Raw genomic sequence first — 18,388 nt, forward strand, 5'->3', positions numbered from 1 at the left:
AAAAACCCGCATTGCAATTGTTGCACAAATAATTGTAAACTAAATTCAATACGGGGGAAAAGGAGAGACACTGAGAGGAACTGAAATTGACAGATTCATCCATTTCTAATCTGGCTTGATCCAGATCATATATCCTTCAATGTGTTTCGCAACTAATTCAAATCTTAATAATGTAGACACATCCAAGCGGGGAAAAGCAGCCCAGTTACTGGTTGCATGAGCACAATCTGTGAAGAGAGAGATGCAGATGCAGAAAATAAACGCAGGGCATCCTGTGAAGTGGGGAACCAAGCTAAACATTCCTTGTTTCATAATTTCCTAGCAAGCCTGAAGATGTAACAAATCAATTCACAGTCAACTTGCATGCTCAGATTGCTCACCATTGTAATGAAAGCAAGGCATTTCCTTTATTGGGGTGGGGAGGCTCATGTGACGTTGAGCATAAGAAATCGAAAGCAGCCCTTTTATCACCAGCATGCGGGTGAAGCAGGAGCAGTGTTGTTGAAAGGTTCAGCCAGAGAACCAACATAAGAAAGGCGCTCCTGGAACGGGAAGGTTTCTTACACCCCAAAGAAGAGGTCAAGAAAGAACACCCAGCCTCAGCCTGCTGAAAGGCATTCAGGTAGGTATTTATAAGGAGAGACTTGGAGAAAGAGATTTTTTTTCCCCTTCCCCTTTACTGATCTCTTTCAGAGCAATTGAGGAAGTTACTTTATTTTTTCTTTTAGAAAAGGGTGTAGGTTCATAGGAGTTGGAGGGGACCCTCCAAAAGGCTGATATTTACGAAGTGGTTCATGGGCGTACCGAGGGGGGGCAGGCGGGGGCAGCTGCCCTCCCCTAGAAGCCAGCTGCCCCCCCCCCCAGAAGCAAAAATGATCGGCGCCGGGGCAGGAGGAGAGGAGTGGAGAAGAAGGAGGCTGCTGTCCCTGCTGCCCAACTTCCTCCCTTTGCCCCCCCCCCCCTTGCCCAAGGCAGCTCCTGTCCCGGAGGCGAAGGAGGAGCGCGCTCACAGCGGCGGGCTGCTGTAGGGATGGCTCTGCTCACTGTGCTCCTGCCGCTGGCTGCATCAGGCTTCGCTCTTCCCTCTCGCGCCTCTCTCAGCCTCCCTCCCTCTGTTCTGGGAATATTAACACGTTTGGAGGGCTTGCCTGTTCCTGGCGTTGTGTTGTCTGTCATTCCTTCACCCCAACTCCTCTGGTTCCCCCCTTTTAAAGTTACTTTACTGCTCTGAAGTTGGTGTTTCCCTCTGTCCCCCTTTTTCTGAGCTGTTTAAAATCCCTGCTTTTCTACCGCTAGCAAAAATATCTCCTGGGTTGGTGTTTCGCAGCGTCCTTTTACCTGCCGCTAGCAATTACTGTTGTTCAGCCCCTCCCTGCCTTTTGCTGTGTTAAAACCACCGGGTCTCCTTGTTGTGGCTTCTCCCTGTTCCTTAGTTGCTGTTTTGCCCAGCAGCATTTAACCCTTCGATTTCCACTTTCCTGCCTTCAAGTCTTTATCAAGTCTGCATTCAAGTCTGGTGACTTCTTTTTCAGTGTATCTGAAGAAGTGTGCATGCACACGAAAGCTCATACCAAGAACAAACTTAATTGGTCTCTAAGGTGCTACTGGAAGGAATTTTTTATTTTTATTTTAAAAATGAATTTCTCAATGCATTTAAAAATGTTACTTTCCTGGGAAGGATTTGTATTCTAAAAGGTGGGCTGGCGATGATAATAAATACTCATATTGTGAAACTGTACAGCCGGAGACCATTTCAGGCAATTGCCAACTCATAGATCCTTTTGGACCTGGAAAAAGGCAAAACGGGTGGAACAGTGGCGGGGCAGGAACAAGGCATAACAGGGCAGAACGGGGTTTGCAAGATATAAAAACGACTTCAAAATTCCTCTCCATGAACCTCAGCATTGACCAAGATGCTACATAGTGACCTTCATAGGAATCTGTGGCTGAAGGGGCCAGAGAAGGGTTAAAAAGGCAATGCATTGGGGGAAACACCCCCCTCCCAACAACCTGGAATCAAAGTGGGAGGGGAAGGAGGGAAGTAAAGCTCCATCTCATCCCTCCCAGCCCAGGTCCATGCCAGGTGGGGGAAACAAGAGAAGACTAGATGAGCAAACGTGGCTCTGTTGGAAGAGGGTGCCAACCTCTGTCACATCCCCCCTTGGCAGAGTGGAACCCACTCCCCAGTCAGCCAGGTAGGGAAGGGGGAATTGGGTAATGCGGGTAGAGGGACAAATGGCCCTAAGGATGGCTGGAGTGCCCCCCCCCACCAGCTAGGCTGGGAATAACTGGTTGTTTCATTTTTTTCTAATTCCCAACATTCCAGCTATTTATTTAATCTGCAAATAAAGCAGGGGGCGGAGTCATAGCTCTGTGGCAGAGCATCTGCTTTGATGCAGAAGGTCCCAGGTTCAATCTTTGGCATCTCTAGTTAGGACTGGGAACTGGGAAAGACTCCTGAAGATCCACTGCCAGTCAGTGTGGGCAATACTGAGCTAGATGGACCAAGAGTTTGATTTTGCATAATGTGGCTTCCAATGTATCTTTGTCTTAAGGGGAGGGTCATCCCCTTAAGTGGTTAGAACACCTTGCACCCAAGTTTTCCTCCCTGGCATCTGCATGTACGGCTAAGAATCTCCCCTGCCTGAAACACTGGAGAGCTGCTGCCAGTCAGTGTATGCAGTACTGAGCTAGATGGTTTGACTTGGGGAAAAGTACCCTTCCAGTAACACAGTCCATATTTATTTATTTGTTTGTTTGTTTGTTTGTTTTCTTTATTTACTACATTTATACTCCTCCATTTCCCCCAAGGTGTCCAAGGAAGTAAACATGATTTTCTTTTCATCTTTGTAACAACTTGGCAAGGTTGAGAGAGAACAACTGGTCCAAGGTCATGCAATGAGCTTCTTGGCTGAGTGGGGATTTGAACCTGGGCCTCAGGTCCGACCTAGCTGAACATTCTTAACTGCTATACTTCCATGCTCCTGCCAACCTAGCGGTTCGAAAACACGTCAAAGTGCAAGTAGTTAAATAGGTAAACAGTGTTTCTGTGCGCTGCTCTGGTTTGCCAGAAGCGGCTTAGTCATGCTGGCCACATGACCCGGAAGCTGTGTGCGGACAAACACTGGCTCCCTTGGCCTATAGAGCGAGATGAGTGCTGCAACACCAGAGTCGTTCGCGACTGGACCTAATGGTCAGGGGTACCTTTACCTTTATTTTTTCCATTAAGGAGAATCCTCCCCCCCCCATCCATTATATGGGACAACCTCCTCCACAATGCCAGTTTAACAAGGGACACATGACCTGAGGAAATGAAATATTACTTTTATAGAGGGATAACTTAACCAGAGTTGTATCACTGGCCTACCTAGCTCCATAGTGCCTACACTGACTGACAACAGCCCTCTGGGATTTTTATGCATCCTATTCCAGCATACCTGGATATGTCAGGGACTGAACCAGGGACCTTCCGCATGTCAAGCAGATATTCAGCCGCTGACGCCAGTTCTAGAGTAGACCACACATTTAAAGCATGTGACTTCCTCTAGAGAATCCTGGGAACTGTAGCTCTGTGAGTGGGAAGCTACAGTTTCCAGGATTCTCTGGGTGAAATCATGTGCTTTAAATGTGTGTTGAATGTATGATGTGGGAAATGGGAGGGGCCCTCCGGAGGGATCTTTGTACTCCGGCGCTGGATATGCTTAAGATGCCCCTGCACCTAACCTTACTACGCCTCTGGTTATTGCCCCCTGCATCACGGGAGTCCTGGGCCCATGTCATGCCACCCCGCCAGCCAAAAGGTCGACAACTCTGGGAAACCGAGGGGGGGCGACCATGGCTTGCCCCCCCTAGTTTTGATCCTGGGTACGCCCCTGGCTATCTCCCTGATATTGCTCTGTTTCCCCCATATGCTAATCTTGTCTTTCCTGTATGTCAATCATGTTTAACCCTTCCCTTTCGTGATGTAGTGATGATGTAGTAATGATGTTTCCAAACTGTATTCTGGGATATGATAGGAGTTTTTAAAAGTTCTTGTAACACTGCTCTGGGGGTGCAGTTTGACTGTAACCTATTGCGCAATAAACCCTGTCTTGTCCTTGCTCCAGTGGCTGGACTTCTTTTATTTAACTCCGCAGAAACCAGTGGGCTTATCCCTAAGGGCCAGGTGGCTGGGCAGTTCCACACCTGGGATTTTTCCATTACACATGGAACTCTCAAGAGTCTCCTCCAGCACCATAATTCAAAAGCATCAATTTTTTGGCGATCAGCCTTCTTTATGGTCCTTTGTTGGCGAGGTGATGTCTCTGCTTTTTAAGATGCTATCTAGGTTTGTCATTGCTTTTCTCCCAAGAAGCAGGCATCTTTTAATTTTGTGACTGCTGTCACCATCTGCAGTGATCATGGAACCCAAGAAAGTAAAATCTCTCACTGCCTCCATTTCTTCCCCTTCTGTTTGCCAGGAGGTGATGGGAACGAAGTGGTTTAGAAATGCTTTTAAAGAAGTAAAATAGGAGTAACTTTTATTAGGACCAACCAAAAAAAACAAAAAACAACCCCATGCACTAAACTGTGGCCAGCTCGTAGGCACTGCAGAACTCTTTATTGGGCAAAATATTATGGAAAGGGGAGGACTATTCAGGTGAGGTAGGCAACAAAAGGAAAGTTGGAAAAGGAGGCTAGAGGTTGTTGTTAATTTTATTTAGTACCTGCCCTTCGCCCTAAGGTCCTAGGGTTGCTCACAATAATTTAAAATACAACTATTTATAGCAAATTAATATTCAAGGAATAGGGTGGGTCCTAAAATATACACATAGCCACAAGGGCTAGATATAGACTGAGCTTACAATGAAGACTGCAGGCTATGTTTCTCCCAGGTGCTGAAATACCAGATTAAGAACATAAGAACGGCATCCCAATCTCCAAGTGGTGAGAGATTCCAGGGGTTCCAGGTGCTTACTCAGGGTTCACCTCACCCTGGAAGCCACCTGTCTTATCGCCAATTGTGAGGGACCCTTCGTTTCCCACCAAGAGCCCTCACAACTGTAAAACGTTTCCCCTGACTGAGTCTCTCCCTAGGGTTCACAGACGACTAAAATGAATCCCCTCAATGACGTTATGAGAGCTGTCCTCGGGGTACCTCAGTGCTTCACGTTCTTAAAATGGAACTCCTGCCACCTTGGGTTCCCCCTCCCTGGGTTCCCAAACTGCTGCAGCTTGCCTTTCCTTCTGGCAACTGCGTGGCACCTTTGGCTTCCCTGCCCAGTCCTCTGTGTGTTAGGAAAATAAGCCACCCGTCCCCTTTCCTCAGGAAACCTCTTGTGCTTTTCCCCTCAACCACACCTCTAGAGGTACTGACGCACTGCCAGAGTCCACGAACGTTAAACAAACAAAATATGTTTATTGAGGTAACATTAAAATCATGGATGTTAAGGTAGAATGCGGTTACGATGTTTTTCTACTAGGTACATAAGCTTGGTTCCAACATGAAATAGGATAAAAACTTTCCTTTCCTAACCTAAGCCTAACCTCCAACCCGCTCTCCCTCTCACCCTGACCCACAACAACCGCCCAACTGCCATTCTCTCCCTTTTAAAAGGTAGAAAAGACCCGCCTCTGCGATTGTGCTGCCAGTCATCTAGAGTGGGTGTTAACTCTTCGCGTGCTGGGCACCTGCTCACACCCAGGCACAGGGTTGGTCCGTTACACCATGACACCAGCAACCCCGTACTTACCAGCTTTCTGTGTCTGCCTCAGCAGGATGGAACTGTGGGCCTGTGTTTTCCTGGCATTTGCTGCTGCTGCTGCTGCTTCGTCTGCATACTGGGAGAAGGACCCCACACTCAACAGGCACTGGGAGCTTTGGAAGAAAAAGTATGGCAAAACATACAAAAATGAGGTATGGGTACAAGCTGTCAGCATTGGAGCTCAAGGTGTTGAAATTCCAGTACTGTTGTACCTTGCCAGTCGAACGTTTTGGCTCCTGAACGTTGCAAACCCGGAAGTGATTGTTCCCGTTTGTGAACGTTCTTTGGAACCCGAACGTCCGTCGCGGCTTCCGATTAGCTGCAGGACCTTGGTGATGGTGAGAAGCTGCTGCAAGGTGGTGGGAGGACACAGCTGTGTGTGCCACATAACCCACCTAAGATAGACTGCGGCTGTCAGTGTGATAAAGACTATGCAAGTCCAGGTGGCCTCTGTACATGGGATGTAGCGAGGGCATTGTCCGTCCCCATAGACAGGAAAATGTGCTTAGCATAACCAAGTCTGGGTCAAATGACTGAGCCCACACAGAAGGCTTTGAAAGCCTTGAGACAGAGCAAAATGTGGAAATGGTTGCAAAGAGTGCCGGGTCATCAGAATTGTGATGAAAGGGCAAATGTTGAGGTTCAAGGGGAAAAGAACGTCCTGTGATTCCAGGGGTAGCAGGCCAGGTCTGCAGCAAGGCCAAGTAGTCAAGGCAACTGGAGTGAGAGCCGAGATAGTCCTAATGCAAAGGCATCATCATCACTTTTAATTTGTATACCGCCTTTCTATCTTACAATACTCAAGGCGGTTTACAAGATGAAGAAACCTCAGCAACTCAGTGTTTTGGCTAATCTACTTTATTTACATATAAACACACACGGAACACTGCAACATGGCTCCCTCTCTCTTCAGCATCAGACAGCAAAGAGAAAGAACAAAGGACAATAGTCCCACTTCACGGAACACAGTAACACAAACATCCTGTCTCCGTCACTTCCCATTCTGTAGAATGAAAACACATACCGTCATGTGATAGATAACAATCCCATGACTGTAGACATGGGGAATGAATCTCCAACATCCTCCCCCGATTCATGAACTGTGCTGCAGTCATCAGTGTAACTGCAACAACCATACAGATGTCATACACACAGTATACCTCTGCATCACCTGTTCCACCTTTGGAACTATCTGCAACTGGATTAGCTTTGGGCCTTACCATCTTGCACTTCTGACTAGTCTTGGCGTCATATCTCTCCTGACTATCAAGAAGTTTCACACTTGGCTTTGTTGGGACTCGAACCCTAGCCTCGTTCCTCTCTGAGGAATCGGTGTTGGCACATTCAGCCTTTGGACGTGGTTCAGCTTCCTTCTCCAAGGAAACAGTGTCTACCCCTACAGCCTTTGGATGTGGTTTCCCATCCCTCGAGGACAAACCCTGTACCCCTTCAAGACTCCAGGTTCCAAGACCTGTGTCGAGCCACTAACCACAGCTAAATCTGCAACAGCTGTGTTAGCAAACTCCTGAGCATACCTGGTGAGCCTCTCACACTTTGTAGCGCCTCCAGAGCTGCGCATTTGGTGCATCTCCTTCACTGCATCAGTGGAACTCACCTCAGTGCACCTGCTGTTTATAACAGCAACAGACCTAGTATCTAAGTCTCCAGCAATGGGGTTGCCTAGGAAAACACACACATTTCCTCCCTATTCTGCACTGCACTGAACATCCCTAGTGAGTAAAATCAGCTTGGTATGAGGCTTTAGTACTTTGTACAAGCCATCTCCATACCCAAGGGAGAATCTATGCTCCCTACCTGGTGATGTCTCAACCCACATGTCAGACCCATCCATTGGCATTCTGGCTTTTTCTGGGTTTATCTTGTCACAGTTCCCGTCAGAAACCTTTTCTGACACTGACTCTGTTTCTTTACCATCAGAAACATTGTCACCAATAGGGTGCCTTTCTAAGAAACCCATACTGTCTCCCCTGTTGCTTTGCCCTCGAACACATTTGGAACACCTGCCCATCTTTGTCTTAGACACCAGCAATCTGGGAGCCCCATGCACACATCCTGCATGAAAAAAAAATGGTTATCACACAAAGCATCACTTGTCTCTCGAACCACTCCATCATCCCCTATGTTTACATTTTAACATAGCAAGAACAAGCCATTTACACAAGAAACATCATAATGTGAAATGTCACTCTCGTTCTTCTGGATGGTTGTGTTCTGTCTGGTCTGCAACCTGAAACAGAACAGTCATGCTGCATCAGCTGGAATTCCATCAGCACGCTGCGATTCCGACCTAGAATGAAAAACACGTTAAACAACAAAATGCTTTTCAGTTCCACTGGTCCAGGTGCTATGCACCTTCAAGGTGTCTCCATGCGACTGGTGGATCAGTTCCTTCTGTCACAAATTTGTGCTCTTAGCAAAAGTTCCCTTGCCGAAGCTTTGCTTCTCGCTGCTGGTGCCTTTGGACACGTTGCAGCTGTTTATCCTTGCCTCTGGACTCTGTCCAAACTTCTCACAGGACAAACTTTCCACTGCCTCGATCTCAGCAGTGCCACCGCTGGTTGCAGTGATGATTGGGATGACGTTGCAGTCATTTCCCGTCTTCTCCTTCTGTTCTGGAGAGTCCTCCCCCCCCCCCCGCAAACAGAAAACAGTGTGATCTTCCTCCAAAATGCCTCCAAACACGACTGGAGCGTTTGGTTTCAGGAACCATTGCCTCCCACTGCATGTGGGCGTCAGAGACAGCAAATCTAGCCCTCCGAACCTCTCCGGCATCCCGATCAGCAACCCCCGCCATCTTGAAGTGTCCATCGTGTGACGCAGCCATAATTCCTGCTGAACGTACACACTGTCCGGCATCAGACACCGATTGTGTCTCAGACTGCTGTTTCAGCTTCGGGAACAAAAGCACTGCTCCCCTACATTCCCAAACACACAGGGAATGAGTCAGAAGAATCCTATCTTCTTAAAGTCCATGTCTGCTACTTCTATGCAGCATCAGTTATGGGCCCAGGAATCAGGGCCACAGACCCAGTGCCAGCAGAGGAAGGACCGGGGGCTGTTATTGTCCTAGTCTGAGTCTCCTGGAACCAGTGTGAAGCAAGCCTCTTCAGAGACGGAAGAGAAAAGGCAGCTGTGTGGGGTCTATGTGAGTACGCTGAGGTGCCTAAAAGTGAAAGTAAAGATTAGCGCTGGACTGTGTTTGTGTGGCTGCAAAATACCGTAGCTTGCACAGAGAAGCTTTGATTTATGACTGTTTCTGAGCGTTCTTGGCTCCGTTTAATCTCTGGGACAGAGAATGAGCAGGAACAGTTCCCATTCTCTAAGTCAGTGTTTTTCAACCTTTTTTTGGCAAAGGCACACTTGTTTCATGAAAAAAATCACGAGGCACACCACCATTAGAAAATGCTAAAAAAATTAACTCTGTGCCTATATTGACTATAAAGTAATTTTTCAATTTTTCCCACGGCACACCAGGCAACATCTCGCGGCACACTAGTGTGCCGCGGAACAGTGGTTGAAGAACACTGCTCTAAGTATATGTGGAGGGAACTGGAAGGAAGAGGTCCCATCCCCTGAGATGGCGAGACCCCAGTTCTCACCAGCCCCAGCTGCCAAGATCGGAGGGTGGGGCAGGCACTTGAGTTCCCCATTCCTGTCCTAATGAATATGAGCAGACATTAAGTACAGTGGTACCTTGGGTTAAGAACTTAATTTGTTCTGGAGGTCCGTTCTCAACCTGAAACTGTTCTTAACTTGAGGTACCACTTTAGCTAATGGGGCCTCCTGCTGCAGCCGCACCACCACTGCGCGATTTCTGTTCTCATCCTGAAGCAAAGTTCTTAACCCGAGGTACTTTTTCTGGGTTAGCGGAGTCTGTAACCTGAAGCGTCTGTAACCCAAGGTACCACTGTAGATATAACAGTTGTTTGATCAGTTAGAAAACTGAAGCAGAGGGCAATAAACAGCACATATCACAATAATAAGTATAAACTTCTGCAACATCCTCCACTATGGGCTGGCTGTGGACAGAAACCAACAGGCCCAAATGACCGTTTCTCCAGCCACTCTGGATAGCTCCCAATCGAGTGTTAAAAACAATACAGCATTAAATATTAAAAACTTCCCTAAGCAGGGCTGCCTCATAGCTGTCAACTTTTCCCTTTTTTAAAGGGAAATTCCCTTATTCCAAATAGGATTCCTCGCAAGAAAAGGGAAAGGTTGACAGCTTTGGGCTGCCTTCAGATGTCTTTTGAAAATAGGATGGCTGCTTATTTCCTTGATATCTGATGGAAGGGTGTTCCACAGAGCTGGCGCCACTACTGAGAAGGCCCTCTGTCTGGTTCCCTGTAACCTCACTTCTCACAATGAGGGAACCGCCAGAAGGCCCTCGGCACTGGATCTCAGTGTCTGGGCTGAACGATGGGGGTGGAAAACCCCATCTTAATGCTGAATCAGAGCAAATGGTAATTTGGGCTTTCCGTGGATTGACATTTGCTGATTCAGCACTAAGTGTAGATGTGTCCTTAGCTGCAGGCATTGGGATGAGTTTGGGTTCTGTTTGTATAGATATGGCAATATCGACCCAAACTTCAAATTGTAGGGTGAAAGCAGTCTTATGTTAGTTTAAAAAATAAATACATTTTGATATGTTTTAATTATTGATAGTTTGCCTCATGACAACCTTAAAATGTTATCATCTTCACATAATCAAACTGAGTGATTTGTGTGATTGCCATGTTATGTTTTGAAATGATATAGCATTTGGTTCTTATTGGAATGATGTATCAACCAGCATTTTTGTTTTTCTGTCGTGTGAGCCACTTCCAGCACATCTATATGAAAAAGTTGCATATAAATTTATAAAACAGCAATGGTAGTAATAATAGATAAATTTCCCTCTATAAACAATGTGAGCTTCTGCATTTTTCTTTTTCTTTTTTTAAGAAAGAGGAAGATGGTCGACGTATGACTTGGGAAAGGAATCTGCAGTTTATCATGTTGCATAACCTCGAACATTCACTGGGGTTACATTCCTATGAACTTGGCATGAATCATCTGGGGGATATGGTTAGTAAATGAATGTTTAACATGATTGATGGGTATGTTGGTAATTCTGTCATATTAGAACAAATATGCCACTGATTGAAACCAAATAACTGGAACTGGTTGAATCAACTTCCTGCTGGGATTGAGGAAAACTACAGCAATAAAATTTTGAGACAGGTGGAAAATTTTCATTTCATTTCTAGGGTTCCTCCTAAACATTACTTTTTAAATGTGAAAATAGGGGAGGGGAGTCCAATTCAGACATATATTTCAGTATTAACTTTTTCATCTTACTGAACACAGCTTTAGCTGTGTTACAGAGCTAGCACCAAGTAGTGATGGGTTGGATTTAAGGACCTTCAAAATCCCTTCCAACTGTGAAATATGGTATGTCAGCAAAATTCTGTGTATTACTAGGGATGGAGGAGAAATGCAATTCAGTATGCATTTAAAGACAAATCTATTCAATTCACACCTTCCGAAACAATATACTAACCGAAACAGATATCCTCTGAAATCTGCACTTATCCGAATGTTGTCATATAGTTCTTCAGCCAAACAACGTTTACAAAAATGCATATATCAGGGGTAAAATGTACTGAGAAAGGAAGATGTGACTGAAAATAACACCAGAGAAATTGTTTGCAAAAATATGTACTGTAGTCAACAATGCATATAAACATGTGTTTATTAGGAGAAATTCGATCTAAAATGCTAATGATTTTTTATGGGGATTTAAAAAACAAATAAATCACAAATTGCTTACAAAATGTGGATAACTGAATTGAATATTGGAAAAATGAGAAGCTGAGAGAACCAAAATTGACAGGTCCTTCCACCCCTAGTCCTTACCCACCTGAGGGAATGAAGCCCTTGACAGAAAAAATGTGACCGATTCTTGCTTTTTATTAAGTGCATATATGTTCCTTTGGGGACGCGGGTGGCACTGTGGTCTAAACCACTGAGCCTTGGGCTTGCCGATCAGAAGGTTGACGGTTCTAATTGCCACGCCGGGGTGAGCTCCCATTGCTCGGTCCCTGGCTCCTGCCCATCTAGCAGTTTGAAAGCACGTCAAAGTGCAAGTAGATAAATAGGTACTGCCCCGGCGGGAAGGTAAACAGCATTTCCGTGTGCTGCTCTGGTTCGCCAGAAGCAGCTTACTCATGCTGGTCACATGACATGGAAAAACTGTCTGCGGACAAACATCGGCGCCCTCGGCCAGATGAGTGCCGCAACCCCAGAGTCGTTTGCGACTGGACTTAATGGTCAGGGGTCCCTTTACCTTTATGTTCCTTTATGAATCTTATTGAAATTCATGAAAGCTTCTATGCCATAATAAAATTGGTAGTTTTAAGTTTCCACAAGACTCTTGGTTGCTTTTGCTGCATGAAGCTATCACCTAACACAGCAACATCTCTGGAATATGTTCCTTCATGTAGACCAGCGAGGAGGTGACTGCTATGTTGACTGGGTTGAAAGTTCCTGACTCGCGCATGCACAATTCAACATATTATGTGTCAAGTCTGGGAGTCCTCCCCGACACTGTAGACTGGAGGGAGAAAGGGTGTGTCACAGATGTTAAGAACCAGGTAAGAGAGCGTCTTTCGGCATTTCCAGACCATCACTGTCTTTGGGTGGGATTCAGTCACACCTCAGCAAATTCAAATTGTGCAATTAAAGCTGATTGCGAGGACTTGCACAACAACCTGCTTCCAAAAAAATCTGACTTTTTGCGATAAAGAAAGTGATTGGCAAGTGCACTGGAAAGTGTGGGGAAATGCCTGCTACAATGTTGTCTAATCTCTCCACAAACACATGAGAACGAAGGTTCAATGAACGGGTCATCTGGAACTTAGCAATTTCTTCCTTTGCAACTGATTCTGATAGCTTCTTCTCCATTTTAGGGTTCATGTGGTTCATGTTGGGCCTTTAGTGCTGTTGGGGCCCTGGAAGGCCAGCTAAAACTCAAAACAGGCAAACTGGTGTCTCTCAGTGCACAAAACCTTGTTGACTGCTCCAGTAAGTATGGAAACCATGGGTGCAATGGAGGCTACATGGAGGTTGCCTTCCAGTATATCATAGGGAACAAAGGCATTGATTCGGAAGCTTCCTACCCATATGAAGCCAAGGTTTGTATCATTTAATTTAGGTTGAATGTAAACATAAAACACTACAGAGTGCACCTGCAGATTTATTTCAGAATATATCCTGTCATGATTGCTAGCAATGCATTAGAGACTGTTGCAAATAAATTACATTTATTGTACTTACTTACTTACTTACTTACAAAGACGTACCTCTTCTAAAATGATCGTTGCTTATTGTATGTGTGCATCATCTGAAACAAAGTTGTTCTTTTTTCTTCTTCAGGAACATGGTTGCATTCACCTGAATATTTGTGTAAATTAAAATCAGTGGCTTAGTTGTCAAATCAGCTAAAATTATCTGACTTATTTAACTAAGATATAGATTAGATATATCTAATATCATTCTAACAACATTAAGCAGGTCAGCGTAGATCCAACCCTGGTGTCAGCATTAGTCACTACTGCACACCTTTTAAAAACCTGCTACACACAAGGTGGGCCCCTTTGACCTGATCCAGCTTCAGAGCTCTTCTAAAGATCGTATACTGTTAGAGAAACTCATGGAGGCCAAAGGAGCAACTTTATCTTCTTTTTCTTTCAGGTTGGAACGTGTCACTACGACCCCTCTGCACGAGCTGCTACCTGCTCTAAATATGTTCCTCTCCCATTTGGGGATGAAGCTGCCCTGAAGGATGCTGTAGCCAATATTGGCCCTGTATCAGTTGGTATAAATGCAAGTCTAAAGTCATTCTTCCTGTATAAGCGAGGTGAGTTCCACTGTGCTTCCCTGCAAATATACTCTGAATAGACTCATTTGAAATCAAGGGACACAGAGAATTCTGACGGAATAGGAGCAGAAATAGTCAGCTGTTCACTTACTTATTCGTTTCATGTCTGGAGCGGAAATCCATCCAGTAAATACAAACATTATTAGCTGTTGTTGTTTTCAGTCTGTGAAAGATATATACAGTAATCGATGATTCTCTCTTCTCCACCACCCTCCATTTTCATTATATTTTGTTTGCATTTAAATGAATGGCCTTCACATTTACAAGTAAAGTCACTTTTGTTGGAAACCGAACTGCAGTGGAACCGAAACAGCAGTGCATAAGATGAACATAGGTGGACACCTAAATCAGTGCTTTCTTTCTTGCCCATCAAAACTAGCTTATGTCCACTAATTTCAGTGGGTCTACTCTGAGTATGACTTACCATATATACTTGAGTATAAGCCTAGTTTTTCAGCACATTTTTTGTGCTGAAAAAGCTGCCCTCGGCTTATACTTGAGTGAGGCGAGCGGCGGGAGCGGCGAGAAAGAAGCCCTTTCTCTCCGCTCATGCTGCCACCCGCTCTCCCCAGTCAACCATTGCTTAAGAACAGCGGTTCTTTACTCTCCCCAGGCAGCTTGTTCCATTCCTGAACTGCTCGCATAAATGCAAACTTGGCAAAGGAGGAAGAGGAAGGAGCAGCCCAAAGGGCTGCTTTTGGGCTGCTCATTCCTCCTCCTCCTCCACAGCGGCAAAGGTGAATCGGCTTATACTTGAGTCAATAAGCTTTCCCAGGTTTTTGTAGGAAAATTAGGTGCCTCGGTTTATATTTGGGTCGGCTTATACTCGGGTATATACGGTAGTTGGATTCAACCCTCTTTGGCATGCAAAGAAGCAGAGACTCTCTTGCTATCCCAGTGAGGTCAGCCATTTTGTTCAGGCAAGTTGTTCAGACAGGTCTGGTTGTGTGTGTCTGCATGCATGGATACACACAGAGTAATGGTCTTCTGAAAGCCGCAATTTTACTTTTCCTTCAAGAAATTATTCAATTGGGTGTGATCCTTGACAATTCCTTGCTGTTCTCTCCATAGATACTTTTCAAGCTTTCCACAACCTTGACCCATTTTTAACCCCAAACAGCAATGCAGGACCCACTAAGAACAAATAAATTATGCCTTGTATTATTCTCACGTTTACTGTTAGCCTGTCTAGAACTATTCTTCCCTCTCTTGCTTTTTTCCCCCTCTCTTGCTTTTGTGTACCAATCTCCTTTTCTCTCCAGTGCTGATGTGACCTACATTTAGTTGGTCCTGAACCCACCAACAATTAGGCGACATAACTTCCCAGCACATTACTAACATTTTCTCCAAACTCTCCCTTACCAAAACACCAATGCCAAACTTGGTATGGAGTTAGGTTACTACTCTAGTGTTATTACTTCTTCCCTCCTCCAATTAATATCACATTATGATTTTACCTTTGCATCTTTGATACCTGCATCCCCCTATGCTGTTTGCAGAAGGGCTGTAGCGCAAGAGTACAGCACCTGCTTTGTATGCAAAAGGTTCCAGGTGCAATTTCTGGCGTCTGCAGGTAGGACTGGGACAGACCCCTGCCTGAAGCCCTGGAGATCTGCTGCCAGTCAATCTAGATAATACTAAGCTGGATGGACCAATGGTCTGAATTGTTATGAGGCAGCAAAGGCTGACCCTGCTATTTGGCAGAGTGATGCAGGTGCCAAGGGCAACAGCAACCCCCACTATTTCCCCTAGGTTTCCTTACTTAGCCTGCTCTGTGTCCACAAGGCTAGCCTGACACTATAGTGGAAGATGTTAACAGATACGGTAACCACTGCTGAAGTAAGATTCAACTACCAACCTGATCAGATTCTGTACATGGGATCAATGGGTGCCACCTCTTCCTTCTCATTTGGCAGCCCTGAAGGCAGCTTCCTGTATCCTCTTGGTGGAATACTGTATAGCACATTTTGTTGACCCTAAACTAGGAGGGCTATTTTTCAAGAGCAACTTTCATTTGCTTCAGTTTTAAAAATGTACCCATACACTCATACACACCTGAAAGTGATTCTATATCCTTTTTATGTAGGTGTATATGACGATCCACAGTGTTCTCAGTATATAAATCATGGAGTCGTCGTAATTGGATATGGAACAGAAGAAGGCAAAGAATATTGGCTTGTGAAGAATAGGTAAGGATACCCTTTAGGGAACCAGCTGCTAAGCCAGCATTGTATATCAGTGAGTCCACTGCTCATCCATTTTGAGAAACTTTAGTCTAAAGCAGGCTTCCTCAAACTCGGCCCTCCAGATGTTTTGAGACTACAATTCCCATCATCCCTGACCACTGGTCCTGCTAGCTAGGGATCATGGGAGTTGTGGGCCAAAAACATCTGGAGGGCCGAGTTTGAGGAAGCCTGGTCTAAAGCATTGTTCTTCAACCTTGGGGTCTCAATTGTTGTCGGGACTCTTTGTTTAGCTAATGGGAGTTTTAGTCCAGCAACATTTTGGAGCCCAAGTTTGAAAAACACTGATCTAAAATGTTTTTGGGAAATGAAAGGGGGTTGTGTTCTGAGAAAATGTTATGGTTTTATTCTATTTTGTAAACCATTCTGTGGGTTTGGAGGCTTTTTTTAAAAAACAACTAGGAGGTATATAGATTTTATGAAATAAATAAATAAAAATAAATAAATAAAAATAAATAAATAGAAGAGGATTAGATAAATTCATGGAGGATAAGGCTATCAGTGGCTTCTCACCACAATGGCTATGCCCTGCCTCCACAGTTGGAGGCAGTATGCTTCTGAATGCCACTTAGTTGCCTCCTGGAAACCACAAGAGGAGAAGGGGCTCGTACTCAGGTCCTGCTTGTGGGTTTCCCAGAAGCACCTGGGTGGCCACTGCAAGAATAGGATGCTGGACTAGATGGGCCACTGGTCTGATCCAGGAGACTCTTGTGTTTTTATGTGGAATTGCCCAGTAGTTTAACGAGGGTGGTGTGACTGGTGTCCCGACACAGCACTGAAAGCATCCGTAACATGAGATATTAAGGCTACATGATAATTATTTTTAGTTCCTTACTGAGCATCGTAAGACCCTTGAAAAGCCCCTTGTTCACAATGAAAGTGTTAATTATTCTCCTAATGTCTCATTCTCTGTTATTTCAACAGCTGGGGTACAAGTTTTGGCGATGAAGGATTCATTAAAATTGCAAGGAATCATGGGAATCGCTGTGGCATTGCCAGCCAGTGCTCCTATCCACTAATCTAGAGAGGATTTCCAGATCACAATGGATTGTTCGTCACTGAAAGAACAGCCCATTAGGCAACTAATCTTAAAAAATCAAACTGCTGTTTTAAGAAGAGTGATTGGTCTCCAAAGGCGAGGTTTTCCTGTCAGCTCCACCTGGTAGATCTGAGACAAACAGCCAAAATGATGATTTATCCTGGTTTATCTTGGTATTTGCTAAGCATCCCCTGGGCACTGTGGGGCTTAATCAGTTAATAATGTAATGTCTGTAGTCCTGCTCTGAACAACCCAAGCTTTATGTAATTGCTGGATAGTATCACTGTTACAACCTCAAGGTATGTTGGAATAAAGGCTGTGTCAGGTAAACACAGAAACAAACAAAAACCTTATGTGACTCCAGAAATGGCAAGCAAGCCACTTTACAATGATGGATGGGGAATCCTTTTGTGACAGCCAGAGGGTCACATTTCCTTCTGCATAACCATTAAAGGCCGCATACCAGTAATGAGCATTGGCAAGAGTCAAAAGTAGGCAGGGCAACACATGCAAATGTTACCTTTGGACAGTAGGCTACAGTTTCTACACTTACATTTCTCCATCCTCCATCCGAATAATCAAGAGGCATTTTTGCTGTTCAAAGACACATTTGCAGCCAGGCAAAAACACCCGAGGTGCAAAAACAGGTCCAGTGCGTGAGTGTGGCCTGAGGAAAGTTCTGAGGCCCAGAGAAAGGGTTATGGACTACTTCTGGAGACAATACAATAATACACTAATAATTGATGGTTATTTGTTTTTGATGTGGTTTAAAGCCACTTTAGTTGGAAGCATCTTGGTGGAAAAGGCAGAAATGTGGATTTATTACATAATTCTGGAGTGGGTGAATAAAATGCCAACTCAGCAGGAAAGGGTGGTGGTGGTGATGGTCATGATTTTAATTGCATGCAAACAACCTTTCAACCTGGTTGGAATTTACAGTGAGTGAGTGGAGAAAAAAGGCAGGAAAGATTCCAGGAAAAATTCCAAACTTTTTTCAAAGAATGCCAGATTCGATGAATTTTACCCCAGAATTTTATCCTGAAGTTGAGGCTCCAGTACTTTGGCCACCTCATGAGAAGAGAAGACTCCCTAGAAAAGACCCTGATGTTGGGAAAGATGGAGGGCACAAGGAGAAGGGGACGACAGAGGATGAGATGGTTGGACAGTGTTCTCGAAGTGACTAGCATGAGTTTGGCCAAACTGCGGGAGGCAGTGAAAGATAGGCGTGCCTGGTGTGCTCTGGTCCATGGGGTCACGAAGAGTCGGACACGACTGAACGACTGAACAACAACAACAACAACCCCAAAGTTGTTGAGCTTTTTTCAGGATTGAAGTGCCATGGGGGCCGGATTAAATCGACCGGCGGGACGGATTATTAGGCTCCTGAAACGGACTTTGGACATGCCTGGATTAGGCAGAG

General features: G+C 45.1%; 1 protein-coding gene and 1 long non-coding RNA gene across 3 annotated transcripts; one reads left to right on the forward strand and one right to left on the reverse strand.

Annotated features, from left to right (window-relative positions):
• The first annotated feature begins 523 nt into the window (after window positions 1–523).
• Window positions 524–17,316, forward strand: CTSS (cathepsin S). Of its 2 annotated transcripts, none has more exons than XM_033174464.1 (8): window positions 524–622; window positions 5,758–5,896; window positions 10,710–10,832; window positions 12,251–12,400; window positions 12,716–12,940; window positions 13,500–13,665; window positions 15,773–15,875; window positions 16,854–17,316. In XM_033174464.1, exons 2-8 carry the CDS (start codon window positions 5,759–5,761, stop codon window positions 16,951–16,953), a joined length of 1,005 nt encoding a protein of 334 aa, XP_033030355.1. In that variant the 5' UTR covers window positions 524–622; window position 5,758; the 3' UTR covers window positions 16,954–17,316. The 2 variants fall into 2 exon arrangements, with proteins under 2 accessions (XP_033030355.1, XP_033030354.1); XM_033174463.1 differs by having other exon boundaries at window positions 539–622; window positions 5,755–5,896.
• Window positions 13,163–15,848, reverse strand: LOC117061571. Its single transcript, XR_004428099.1, has 3 exons — window positions 15,742–15,848; window positions 13,778–13,849; window positions 13,163–13,199 (listed from the first exon to the last, which is right to left on the reverse strand). It is a non-coding gene; the product is annotated as an uncharacterized LOC117061571 (long non-coding RNA).
• Window positions 17,317–18,388: the final 1,072 nt, after the last annotated feature.

The sequence above is a fragment of the Lacerta agilis genome, chromosome 17, assembly GCF_009819535.1.
Source record: "Lacerta agilis isolate rLacAgi1 chromosome 17, rLacAgi1.pri, whole genome shotgun sequence".
NCBI classification, from domain to species: Eukaryota; Metazoa; Chordata; class Lepidosauria; order Squamata; family Lacertidae; genus Lacerta; species Lacerta agilis.

What these genes read in the sequence shown, in the direction of transcription:
- CTSS (XM_033174464.1), top strand. Translation starts at nt 5,759, where the DNA reads ATGGAACTGTGGGCCTGTGTTTTCCTGGCATTTGCTGCTGCTGCTGCT. An exon ending in GCAAAACATACAAAAATGAG is followed by an intron (nt 5,897 to 10,709) that starts GTATGGGTACAA and finishes TCTTTTTTTAAG; the next exon opens with AAAGAGGAAGATGGTCGACG. An exon ending in TGAATCATCTGGGGGATATG is followed by an intron (nt 10,833 to 12,250) that starts GTTAGTAAATGA and finishes TCCTTCATGTAG; the next exon opens with ACCAGCGAGGAGGTGACTGC.